The sequence below is a fragment of the Schistocerca americana genome, chromosome 8 (genome assembly GCF_021461395.2).
Source record: "Schistocerca americana isolate TAMUIC-IGC-003095 chromosome 8, iqSchAmer2.1, whole genome shotgun sequence".
Classification (NCBI taxonomy): Eukaryota; Metazoa; Arthropoda; class Insecta; order Orthoptera; family Acrididae; genus Schistocerca; species Schistocerca americana.
Window position 1 is genome coordinate 254,906,582 of NC_060126.1, and position 13,962 is coordinate 254,920,543.

The following is a 13,962-nucleotide window of genomic DNA, read 5'->3' on the forward strand; positions in this document are numbered from 1 at the left end:
AGGTGGTGCATTTGTCACAGTAGAGAAGAAACTCGAATACATCAAGATAGAAATTGCAGCTGCACATGAGATTGGGTAAGAATCAGCATCAGGGGTGGGCATAAATTGATAATTGGATCCTTATATCACCCACCAAACTCATTCCCTGATGTAACTGAAAATTTTAGAGAAAACCTCAGTTCACTTGTATGTAAGTTCCCCAATCATACTGTAATCATTGGTGGAGACTTTAATCATCCAACTATCAACTGGGAAAATTAGTTTTATTAGATGTGGGCATGATAAGACATCCTGTGAAACATCTGAAAACACCTAGAACAGATAGTTAGGAACCCCAAACATGACGGAAATGTATTTGATCTAATGGCAACAAATAGACCTGACCTCTTCAATGATGTCCACATCATAACTGGTATCAGTGACCATAACACAGTTGTGGTAGCAATGACTACCTAAGTGCAAATGACCACTAAATTAAGCAGAAATACATATATGTCCAGTAAACCAGATAAAAATCCATAGTGTCATATCTCAATGAGGAACTTGAAACTTTGAGAACAGGGCAGGAGAATATAGAGGAACTCTGGCACAGTCAATCTAAAGAAACTTCTAAAGAAACAGAGATTACTGCATAATAGTGGTAAGACAAAGGATAGGACTATAGAGAGATGCTGAATGAAATGCATTTGGCCATTAAGAGAGCAATGTGTGATGCCTTCTATGACTAACATAGCAGAATATTGCCAAGTGGTCTTTCACAGAACCAAAAGAAATTCTGGTCGTATGTAGAGGCTATTAGTGGTGATACCAAAGTTAGTGTCCAGTCCCTAGCGAATGAGACAGGAAATGAAATTGAGTATAGCATAACAAAAGCTGAAATGCTTAACTCCATTTCCAAATGTTCCTTTACAAAGGAAAATGCAGGACAATTGCCCCAATTCAATCCTCTTACCACAGGAATGATGAATGAAATTGGTATTAGTGTCAGTGGTGTTGAGAAAGAGCTGAAATCATTACAACTGAACAATGCTCCAGGCCTAGGTGGAGTTCCTGTCAGATTGTATACTGAATTTTTGGCTGAGTTAGCCCCTCTTCTAACTATCATGGATTCCTCAAACAAGAAACAATGCCCAGTTCTTGGAAAAAACACAGGTCCACAAAACTACTGCCCAATATCCTTGACATCAATTTGTTATAGAATCTTACAAGATATTCTTAGCTCAAACATAATGAGGTATCTTGAACAGAATGGGCTCCTCAATGCCACCCAGCATGCATTTCAAAAACATTGATCATGTGAAACCCAACTCGCACTTTTCTCACATGACATACTGAAAGCTTTGGATCTAGGTCATCAGGTAGATGCAGTATCTCTTGATTTCTGGAAAGCATTTGACTCAATACCACACCTACACTTACTGTTAAAAGTACAATCATATGGGTTATCAAATGAAATTTGTGACTGGATTTAGGACCTTTTGGTAGGAGGGACACAGCATGTTATCTCGGATGGAGAATCATGATCAGATGAGGAAGTACAGGGAACTGTGTTGGGACCTTTGCTATTCACGTTGAATATTAATAAACTTGCAGACAGTATTAATAGTAAAATCAGGTTTTTGCAGATGATCCAGTTACCTATAATGAAGTACTATCTGAAAGAAGCTGCATAAATATTCAGCCAGACCTTAATTAGATTTCAATGTGATGCAGAGATAGGCAACTTGCTCTAAATGTCCAGAAATGTAAAATTTTGCACTTCACAAAACGAAAAAAATATAGTATCATATGACTATAATGTCAATGAGTCATTGTTGGAATCAGCCTACTCATACAAATACTTGTGTGTAACACTTCGTAGGGTTAAGAAATGGAATGATCACAGAGGTTCAGTTGTGAGTAAACCATATGGTGGACTTCAGTTTATTGATAGAATACTGGGAAAGTGCAATCAGTCTAGAAAGGAGATTGCTTACAAACCACTCATGCCACCAGTTCTAGAATATTGCTCAAGCGTGTGGGACCTGTGCCAGGCAGGACTAATAGGGGACATTGAACGTATACAGAGAAGGGCAGCACAAATGGTCACAAGTTTGTTTAATCTGTGGGAGAGTGTCACAGAGATACTGAAGGAACTGAACCTTAAGACTCTTGAAACTAGGTGTAAACTATCTGGAGAAAGTCTATTAACAAACTTTCAGGAACCAGCTTTAAATGATGATTCCAGGAATATACTACAACTACTTATGTAGTACTCACATAGCGATCAAAAGGGTAAGATTAGAATCATTACTGCACACACTGAGACATTCAGACAATCATTCTATGTGCACTCCATATGGGAATGGAACATGAAGAAATCCTAATCACTGGTGCAATGGGGTGTACCCTCTGCCACACACCTCAAGGTGTTTTGCAGAGTATAGATGCAGATGTAGGTGCAGAGCTAATTCACCTGTCATAGCGTATTTTTGTTTTTCAGAAATGTTTTGCCTTAACCATTTTGTCTACGCCTATTGGAAGAATCTAAAACATCCAGAGTCAAAAAATTACCTAACATTTGTGTGTGAATAAAAATGTGAATGATGACAGTTAACCATGGAGGATGATTATCTTATTACATAATAAATATGCTTTGATCCTGCAGAAAAATGTAAGATTTAAAACAGTTGTAGAGTAAAATCTTGAAGTGAATATAATACTCACACAGATTCTAATGCTGTTTGAAGATTCTTCCTGTTAACATCTCTATCAGCAAAGAACTCTGGAATCTTGTTTCGCATTGAGAAGTACACTTTGATTGTATCTTTTGTTTTATCTAAATCATAATAGCAGCTATGATGTATAAGGTACAGTATTTTATCTGAAAATAAGCAGTACAAAATATATTAGTGATTAATATACAATAACATCCCACAGAAGAAGAATTCTGTAATCTTTTTCTTGACTCATGAGTTACAACGTAAGGTGCAATAGTGTTTTTCACTATAATTCTATTCACAGACCACAAGTGTTTATCAATCAATGTCTTTGTCATTCAGCTCCCTAGTTCTGCATTCATAGAAGCTGTTTGTGTCCATACACTGCCAACCTTACTGCCTGAACAACACTATTTGCAGTAGCACTGGGGTAACCATTAGTGAATGCCATGTTTTTCAGAATTGATAACTAATTTACTGCAATAAATATTATTGTTTAACATTTAAATAAGCTGCTTTAAATTGTGATTAATTAAATCATTAAAATGTTCATTATTTTTGTTTGTCACTTCTATTTTTTCACAGTGCAAGGCTCATATAGATTGGCAGCACTGTTTGAGAGAGGAGGAGGAGATTAGTGTTTAACGTCCCGTCGACAACGAGGTCAGTAGAGATGGAGCGCAAGCTCAGGTGAGGGAAGGATGGGGAAGGAAATCGGCCGTGCCCTTTCAAAGGAACCATCCCGGCATGTGCCTGAAGCGATTTAGGGAAATCACGGAAAACCTAAATCAGGATGGCTGGAGACGGGATTGAAGCATCGTCCTCCTGAATGCGAGTCCAGTGTGCTAACCACTGCGCCACCTCGCTCGGTAGCACTGTTTGAGGTAAGCAGAGTTTGTCAACTCTGCATTAGTCCTAAGACTACATATAGAGGGTGTTTGATTATTATTCATGCAAATCAAATGGGTGAGTAGAGGTCAACAAGCTGGCCAGTGTGGCCGAGCGGTTCTAGGCGCTTCAGTCTGGAACCACGCGACCGCTACAGTCGCAGGTTCGAATCCTGCCTCGGGCATGGATGTGTGTGATGTCCTTAGGTTAGTTAAGTTTAAGTAGTTCTAAGTTCTAAGGGACTGATGACCTCAGATGTTAAGTCACATAGTGCTCAGAGCCATTTTTTTTAGAGGTCAACAAAACAAGTAAATAATCCTAAGAAACATAGGCCCAAAAAGCAATGACTTCCCTGGTATGGTCTACTATGATTGAGTTTGTGAACAACTTATAACAGAGTCCACTAGGATTCAAACTACAGACATACACTTGAGGACAAACACACTACAACAAGTGTTTCACATAGCCAGCATTCATCTGAAGACAGGGTTAACCACGTCTCCTCATCAGTGCATGTACATGTTTAAAAATCTTAGTCATTGACACTATCAACAGGGCTTCAATACACCAAAGCTTTTAAATACCTACACACACACCCACACCCACACACACACACACACACACACACACACACACACACACACACACACACACACACACAGGTCGTGCGGTAGCGTTCTCGCTTCCCACGCCCGGGTTCCCGGGTTCGATTCCCGGCGGGGTCAGGGATTTTCTCTGCCTCGTGATGACTGGGTGTTGTGTGATGTCCTTAGGTTAGTTAGGTTTAAGTAGTTCTAAGTTCTAGGGGACTGATGACCATGGATGTTAAGTCCCATAGTGCTCAGAGCCATTTGAACACACACACACACACACACACACACACACACACACACACACACACATGCCGTGACAGTCATAGCATGTATGTTCTCATAAGCACAAATGTGTGTGTGTTGCAGATGTCCACAACACCATCTTGAGTAAAACACACTTCATTTGTAAATAACACATATGTAAAGAACTGTGATTATTCCCACACTGTGTAAGTGTCCATTACAGATGGCAACCTGGTCTCAAAAGTATGTGATAGGTAAAACTGTCCCTCATCTAACACCTTCCCCATGGTGGAGGCCAAAAAATGTTCATCTGCAGCATTGCTAGCACTTGTAATACCTTCTCCCCCATTCATGGTGTGGACACTGTTCTTGGTCGATCTGCACATTGCATGTTGGGTTCCAATGAACTAGTCTTTTGCAGTCACTGATTGGAACTCATGACCACTCTACTGTTTAGCTGTCTTCTCTGAGGACATGCTTGATGATACAATCATGCTGCCTCCTATGCACTGACAAAACATATCCATGCATGAAGTGGATGTCAGCCATTTCTACATTTGAAAATGTGTGTGGAGCCATTGCAACCACTTCAAATGCTACATGTGAAAACTGTATTTGCTGTTCATAATGGGAATCGGTATCTGGAATGTGAGGCTATGTCTATGCTGCAGCTTCATTGTTTGCTTATCGCTGGTATGGCCTGGAACTTGAGTTGCGATTGGTTGCTGCAGTGTGTTATAGCAAGAACAAACGTGATTTATGGAACAGAGTACTTTATAGAGCCAACATAAGGTACAATAAAGTACAGGTTGTATGTAGCACTGTACACATTGAATGGACAACAGTAACTCAGGTTAAAGAATAGACCAAGCACTCATTTGCAATTGCTTAAATAATACTGTTCCTTTAGTGGCTCACCAGAGCACACCATAGGGTCAGTCCAGTTAGCCTCTATAAGAATGCTAGACACAGAAAAATACACGGTACAGAAAAAAATGCATGTTACAGAAAAAAAACACTGGTACAGAAAAAAAGTACTGGTACCGAATAAGTGCTGGTACTGAAACAGAGCATTCATACCAAAAAAGAACACTGGTGCCCGGAAAAAAACAAAGCACTGATCTCACAGGGCACTGAGATTACAAATCATGGAAAACACCAATGATATCGCTGATGTCCATTTCATCCCTCAACAATGGAAGTTGCTGCAGCATGTGGTGGGCAGGCACCAGTGAGTAGGGGTGGAAGTGGTGAGGGAGCAGTTTGGTGTGTCATTCCACCTATTGCAAGAAGCCCTAGGGCAGGACCAGGGATGGCATTTCAATAGCAATGTTCTCGTTGAGGTTTGTAGTCCATTCAGGAGGCATCAACGGGGCTGTCAGAGATGATAGCTGCACGCGACACTGCAATTCAGGCAGAATTGGCTGTGGCATAAAGTGCAATGGGGTTTGCACTGGCAACAGCAGTCGAGCAGTGGGGGCACGGGGCAGGGGCAGAGATCCAGACATGGATCCAACAGGAATCAACCTGCCCCCCCCCCCCTCCCTCCTGTGGTGCTAATTGGATCATCTGAGGCACAGGAACAGGCATCAGCAGTCGCGAGGATGGGGGAGGCAGTGTGGCCTCTGGGGAGAACAGACTGCATTGTGCGCAGCCATAACTGGTCGAAGTGATGGGATGTCCACCTGACAGGAGTGTGGCCAATGTACAGCCACCAGTCCTGGCAAGGCTTGATGATGGCAGGAACCCAGTTTGGCCTGCAGCTGAAACAATGAGCCCAGACAGGCACACGGAAGCAGTGACATGGCGGATGCATAAACAGATGCAGCAAGTGAAAGAGAGTCTGTGGTTGACATTCATGTTGCAGCTGCGCTGAGCTCTTGTTCCTCACCTGAGTTAAATGGTACAAACTCAATAACGGTCTAAGGCAGCTTCAGGGGACTTGCCGGATACGTACTTCCACTTCTGAGTTTTAAATGTCCAAACCATACGTTTGGCCTTGCCATCAGATTGAGGACGAAACATGGGAGCTGTGAGATGGTGAACACCACTAGCCTGACAAAAATATGTAAATTCTTGAAAAGCAAACTGGAAACCATTATCGATAACCACAGTATACGGAAGTCCCTCTAGTACAGGAATCTTAGGCAGGGCCGGAGTAGTAGCTGCTGTGGATATGGACAGACAACACACCACACAGGGAAACTTGGGATAAGTATCTACTACAATGAACCAATATGGATTTAGAAGGACCCAGCAAAATCAATATATAGATGTTCCCACAGGTCTGTGGCACTGACAAGGGGAAAAAGAAGCCTGTGGGGCCACTTGTTGCTGAACACCGTGAGTGCAATTGGCAATAAGCTGCTTAATGTCCACATCTACCCCAGTCAATACACATGTGGCAGGCCAAAGCTTTGGTGTGAGAGGTCCCACACTGACCAACATGTAGAAGCCACAGTACATTACAGTGTAAGGAAGTGGGAATCACAACCCAGGGAGCAGTGTCCTCTAGCAAAAGAATCCCATCAAACAGAAAGGTGGTGCTGGAGGGAGAAGTAATTATACAAGGGGTCTGAGGCACAGTCCAGGGGTTTCTCTGGTCAACCATGCTCCACAAAAGAGAGGACCTGCTTAAATACAGGATCTGTGGCAACGGCGGATGCTACCTTGGCACAAGTGATGGGAAAACCATGACCGCCCTCTTGTTCCCATTATCTAAATAGAAAAAAGCAACTTATCCTTATCAAATGCTGGGTCTGGCCTGATCAGAGGGCAACAAAGGGCATCGGTGTTCGTGTGTCACACTGTTGGCCGGTAATGAATCTGATATTGATAACAGGAGAGGAAAAGAACCCGCTGCTGCAAATGATGCACTACCTCGTCTGGCACGGAACCAGAAGGGTTAAAAAGAGCAACCAATGGCTTGTGATTTGTGAATAAATGGAACTTAGAACCATAAAAGAAGACATGAAATTTCTTGAGGGCAAACACAATTGCTAAAGCATCTTTTTTAATCTGAGAATACCAATGCTGAGTAGGAGTTAAAGCCTTAGAAGCACATGCAAAGAGTCATTCAGAGATGCCCATGTATTTGTGCATGAACATCTTGCTAAGACCATGCTGAGAGGAAATGCAGCCAACATGAGGTGATGACCTAGCTGAGAAGTGGCCAGACATGGGGAATATTGAAACTTAGATTTACAGAAAGCAAATGATTGGCCACAATCTAGGGACCAGAAAAAAACACACATTTTTATGCAAAAGTGTGTGCAGGGGCTGAGCAACAATGGGTGCATCTGGTAAAAACTTTTGATGGTACACAACTTTTCCTAGAAACGTCTGCAGTTCCTTAATGGAGGTCGGCTGTGGCAAAGCGGCAATTCCATCACCACACTGATGCAACCTAGATATCAACTGATGGCTGAAAAAATTGAGATTTGGAAAGATCGCACCTGAGACCCACGGACTGCAAAAGAGAAAACAATGATTGCAGATTGCTGTAGTGGTCTTTGCTGGAAGAACCTGAAACAATGATGTAATTAAGGTAAACGATGCAGCTGTGCATGTAGGCTATCAGCTGTTCTAAAAGAACACTGAAAAATTGTGGGCACCCTAGCGACACCAAAAGCCAAGCATTGATATTGGTATAGGCCGAAAGGTGTATTGACAATGAGAAGGCCTCATCCAAGGGGAGCCGGAGGTACACTTCTGACAAATCAATCTTGGAAAAGTAGTGGCCATCTTATAATTCTGCAAGCAACTTGTCAGGGTGGGGCAAAGGGTATGTATCTATTATGGACTGTGGATTAATCATGACACTGAAGTTGCCGCAGAGATGAAGCTTGCCTGTTGGCTTCTTAATGATGACAAGTGGTGTAGCCCATTTGCTGAAACTAATAATATGAATGACATTGAGCAACATCAAATGGTCTAATTTGGCCTTGACAATCATGCAATGTGATGGGCAGCTGCCGCACCTGGAAACAATGGCCTCTTTCACACTAATACGAGACAAAACCAGTAGCACAACCAAGTCCAGGGGAAAACAGCAATGAAAACAGAGCAGAGGGACTCCAGTTGCATATGGAGCTTGATCTGACACTAAATTTACCTCATCAGCAATGGAGAAGCCAAAAGCATTGAATGCATTCAACCCAAACAAGTCTGCAGTATGGGAATAATCCACAACAATGGAGGTGAGAGGGCAAACAACAGATTTGTAGGATCCAGGAGTAGACAACTGACCTATGATCAGAATCCGCTGTTTAACCAACTTCTGTGAAACCTGTGTGGGGGTAGTGGAGCACAAGTCCACGTATTTTTGTGCATCTACTAAAGTTGCTGTAGCTCCTGTACCTACAGACATTTTTAGTTGTGTATTAAACACACGCAAGTCAATAAACAGTTTGTTCTGGGAGACAGTCATTGTAGAGATACAGTTTATGCCACTTGGTACTACTGTGTCTGCCACTTCTAAAGAGGAGTTACATACTGATGCAATATGGCCTTTATTTCAAGACTTGTTGCAAGCATCCCGAAGCTTAGTGCACACAGTACACTCATGTTGGATGAAGCAGTACAGGCAAGACAGAAGGGGAGTGATGCAGCCTGTTGCAGCCATGGCTGTAACTGAAGTTGCCCCAAGTGATGCTCAGTCAACAATTGTACTACTGCAGCAGCTTCCTTGTCATCCTGAACACTTGCAGCATGCCTAACAGGTGTTGACTGAGCAACTTCCCATATCTCCTCCCATGCAGCAATCTGATTGCCTGCAGCTCATGAGACTTCAAAGGACTGTGCCACATTGGGCACATACGTAAGTGTTGGATTTTCACACTGAAGTGCTTTTTTATGGACTCCCCAGTCTGATGCCAAATGAATAATAACATCAGACAACACGTGATCAGAATAGGGTTCATGATGGGTATTAGTGACAAATTTATGATGATGGTTCAACCTGCATAGTTCTGCAGCCCAGGCTTTGTAAGATTGGCTTGGGCATTTCTGACAATGGTAAAACTCTACACACATCACAGTGTCATGAGTTCTGTCACAGTAATAAGCTCAGAGAAGCTTACACTTCTCATCAAATGATAAACTGGCTGGTTCTTGCAAAGACACAAGTTGGCACAACTGATGCATGCACAAAAGTCAGGAAAGACAGAGAGCTTTACAACAATTTTACATTGCCTATGCAAAAAACCTGGAAATGTTGGTGTAACTATGTCTCATAGGATTCCCAGTCTTCAGCCGATTCATCAGATGTCAGGAAGTGCAATTGTTGCCCTGTTGATAACCTGCTGCAAAGATGCAGATGCTACTTTATTGAGAGTGGTGTTGAGAGCCTGCTGTTGTTCTGTGAAAGATTGCTGCTGGATAAAGGTACGTTGAAGTATTTCTTTCATCGAGATGTTTGTTGTGTGACTTCATGCTGACACCAACACATGGAGGAAATGTAACACTCACCTGTCGCCACGTTTGTTTTAGAAGGAACAAACACAATTAATGGAACATAGGACTTTATAGAGCCAACGTAAAGATACAGTGAAGTACAGGTTGCACGTAGCAGGTTACCGAACAAGCCAAGCACTCATTTGTGGTTGCTTAAATAATACTATGTCTTTGGCAGCTCACCAGTGTGTGCCAGGGGGCTGACCCAGGTGGTCTCTATAAGCGGGCTGGGAACTGCATGGATGGGCAATCTATGAAATTGCACACATCATGAGTGAAAGTACATCACAATGTCACTCTTTGCTTCCAACCAGCGACAGTAATGTCCTGAACTAAGAGATAGTGATGAGCCTTCAGCGAAGCTGTAGCAAAAATGTAGTCTTAGACATTAACAGTGCTGTAGTCCTAACATTAGCTTTTCTGCATTTGTGCATACTTTGTATTGGTAAAACCTTTGGTTTCCAGAACATATGTTTATTGTGGTTATTTGCTTGTTTCATCATCCTTTACTCACACCTTTTGCTTGTACCTACAGCAGTCAAACAATTCATACATACTGGGTGGAGTTTGATGGCTCCACATTTCACACATTCCACTGGTTATCACATTAAAGAAAAAAGTTTACAGATGTATTTTAATACCTGGAAATATTACACAAATATTTTTGCTGAAAAAAAAGAAAGAATATGGGCTCTCTTTGAATTACTACAGTACATGGAAGAATGTTGTTAAATGTACTGTATATGAAATACAAAGTCAAATACAGATTAGCTGGTTTCTTTTTATTGATTTAGTTACTGGCTCAAGAAATTCCACTGTAATTCAAAATATTTGTTTCTCTACCAAAATTTATTATGAGGAAAGATATAGCCCCTTTGTAGTTGACAGAGAGAGATGATGCTGATTATTTCACGAGTTATGATGATAGGACCACTGTTGTTTAATGTTTGCCTCAGCAATGTGGCAAATGTTACCTTAGACTGTTTAACAGATAACTTTATTCCCTACAATAATATGTCTCTTGAAAGTGTTACACGTACATCTCCTCCATTCCTAAAAAGGTTGATGTTTTATTTAGTAACTTCCAGTCTGAAATGCAGGGAAAGAAAATAACTGTGTCCAGCAACACAGAAGGTCTATCCAAAGGTCTATTGAATGGACTCATAATTAAATGGCAGTGTGAGTCAAAGACCGTACACATTCACAAAAATAAAGCACTACATAGCATCAAATGTACTAATGAGGTGCAGATGTGTGTGCTGCAGACAGTCAAACATAATGAGCATGAAAACTCAGTACATAATATGGTGACCTGCAATATTGGTTAAAATTTATGGGAAAGAAGCCATGAAAATACATGTGTTTATCACTTTTGATTTAGGAAGAAAGTACTTGGTGATGTTTTATGCTTGAGCTGATCATCAATAAATGTAGCAATAAGGCAAATGATGCATGTGTGACAGATGCTGGAAACAAATCAATGAAAATATCTAGGACTGATACACAAAGAATGAAGAATGAGCAAGGACCAATATTATGGTCATAATCACAAGTGAAACTGTTCTTAATAGGCATGTCACAAACTGGTTTATTAGTAGAAGATAACATGATTGAAAACTGCTGGACTTGACATTAACATGTGTGACTGAAAACTTTTTTTCCTGTAAACAATAATCACAGGGGTTCAATAACTAGTACAGATGACAACCATCACAGTCACAGTGCTTATCTGTTAAAATCACACTTTGACTTGCAAAGAGAATAACGAGTGAAGAGAAACTAAATAAGAGACTTAGGGACACATTGCTAACAGAAGTTGACAGCTGCAAGTTCCTGGGATTGACAACAGACTTATGACTAGGGAAAATCGTATAGAAAAGACCAGCTCAGAAACAAGTAGCAATGTACTTTTAAGAAAGAATGTGTCCCATATAGTTGATGTAGATACATGATTTTGCACTATTGACTAATTCATCCACATTTATCATACTGTATAATAATATGAGAGAAAAGTAATCGGATGCATTGGAAGGAAATCACCACGAGAACCCTGTAAAAGCAAATTCAAAGAGTATAAAACTATGACCATGTCCTCTATGTATATATTTAAAACTCTCATGTATCACAAATTAAATTGTGCAGCAACAGGGAACTACACAATCACAGTACAAAAGTAAAGTATGACTATCACACCAATGGTACTCAAATACAACTGGATAATTAAGCAAAGTGCTTATTTTACAACAGTTTACCAAACAGTTCAAGAAATATAAAAACTCTACCAGTATTCAAAACACAACTAAGAAAGCACTTAAAAACAGCATATTTGTACACTGTTAAGGAATATTTTGAGATGAATCCAAAAGAATTCGAAAGAATTTGCTACACTAAAGCAATATGCTGAGAATACTGCTACATACACTGTGTCAATGAAAACTAAAGTTGGAAAGTTTCTTATGTCTCATCCATTACAGCATAAATTGAAACTGGTTTCCTATATGTAGTAAACTAAATTAATATTAAAGTTTTTGTTTTGCCTATCTTTCCATTAATTATTTTACACATTTGTGTGATTGTAAATTGATATTATTTGTGCTCGGTTTGTAATTTATCCTGTTGCTGTAATTGTAAATGTGTACTGATATATCCAGGATTGCTCTAAACAATCAAAGGATGAATAAATCAATCCAAAACTGTGTCACAGAAATAGTTAGCTATATGTCTCTGAGAGACTTCACTGTCAGTTTCAAGAGTTTAATATTCATTGCCAACAGTGTATTTCTGGAAAACAGAAAGTATTTGAAGGGAAATAGACGTATTTTGACTTATCTTCTTTTTTGTTTTATAGACATTACATTTTGGTCTATTTAAATTTGTATAAGAACTAAAACTTCCAAATTGTGGGATATAACCCAATTAACATTGTGAAAAGTCTACCAGAAGTTATTTTATGTGATTATTACAAATACTTAGTAGCAAGGCATCAGAAAATTGTGAATTAATTATTCACTGATGGGATGTTAAACACTAATCTCCATCCATTTTTGTTAACTAATGGTAACATTACTCTAGTTTCTTTACAAAATATGAGTGCAACACTGAAATATGAATACTGATTCAAAACAGATTATTGACTGTTACCAAAGTATCGCTGTGAAAAGACCTTGTTTAGATAATACAAATTTCAGATTATATTTCATAGAATTTACAGAAATGTATCACAGTCGAAACCAATAAAGTGCTTCAGTTATTGTTTCCAGTGACTGCATTCTGCTGAATCTACATCTGAAATTGTTGACATATCCTGTAAGACATTTAACTTAATCTTATAACAGGAAGAGATGTAGCATGAAGGACTGTCTGTTTTTTACCTAAATATCTTTTCTTGTTTCTTCTCTTAAATTTGTAGATAATTCAGTTTTGAACAAATGTGCATAAATAAGAACTTGCTAATAAAACATTAAGACTAAGGAACTTTAAGGGGGGGGAGGCACTGCCATGAATAGTAAAATACCAGTGGTTACAGGTGTTGGAACAGCACCTCTTTTAGGATAGGTAAGACAGAAAGATGTCAAGTTCTACGAGAGGTCAGGATTGAAACAAATCTTCAGTTTAGGAAAGAAATTAAACAGCAGAATTCCAGCACGTTGGATCACCAATCACAGCTGTCAATTATAAATTTTCACCAATCACCAGAAATTTTATCTCCACCAACTTGTATCTCAGTCCTAGGTAATTGCATTGATGAATTAAAGTCATCCAACCCAGTTGACATAATCTGCCTCTCTGAACACCATGTGACCACTGGTATAGGAACTAGGCCTAAGCAGAATGAGAAACTCAGACAGGAGAGTACTGCAAATGTTAGAATAAGGAAAGGTTCTCATAAAAGTATAATTAAAAATAATGTAAGTATATTTCATCAAAATATTGGGAGTTTAAAGAATAAGATAGATGAGCTTCTGGTTTGTTTAGAAGATTTAGAAGCTGAGGATGAAATAGATATACTATGCCTGTCTGAGCATCACATTGTTATTGATATGGATAAGGTAAATGTAAGTGGATATAAGATCTCTGCACATGTA

At 39.9% G+C, this 13,962-nt stretch overlaps 1 protein-coding gene across 2 annotated transcripts in view; it reads right to left on the minus strand.

Moving 5' to 3' along the window:
- The window catches only part of LOC124544812 (alpha-tocopherol transfer protein-like), a 138,763-nt gene that overhangs the window by 19,269 nt on the left and 105,532 nt on the right, over positions 1-13,962 (minus strand). For both annotated transcript variants that reach the window (XM_047123502.1, XM_047123503.1), the window contains one exon: positions 2,707-2,863. In XM_047123502.1, coding sequence (XP_046979458.1) covers positions 2,707-2,863 — 157 coding nt within the window. The remainder of the gene's footprint in view (positions 1-2,706; positions 2,864-13,962) is intronic.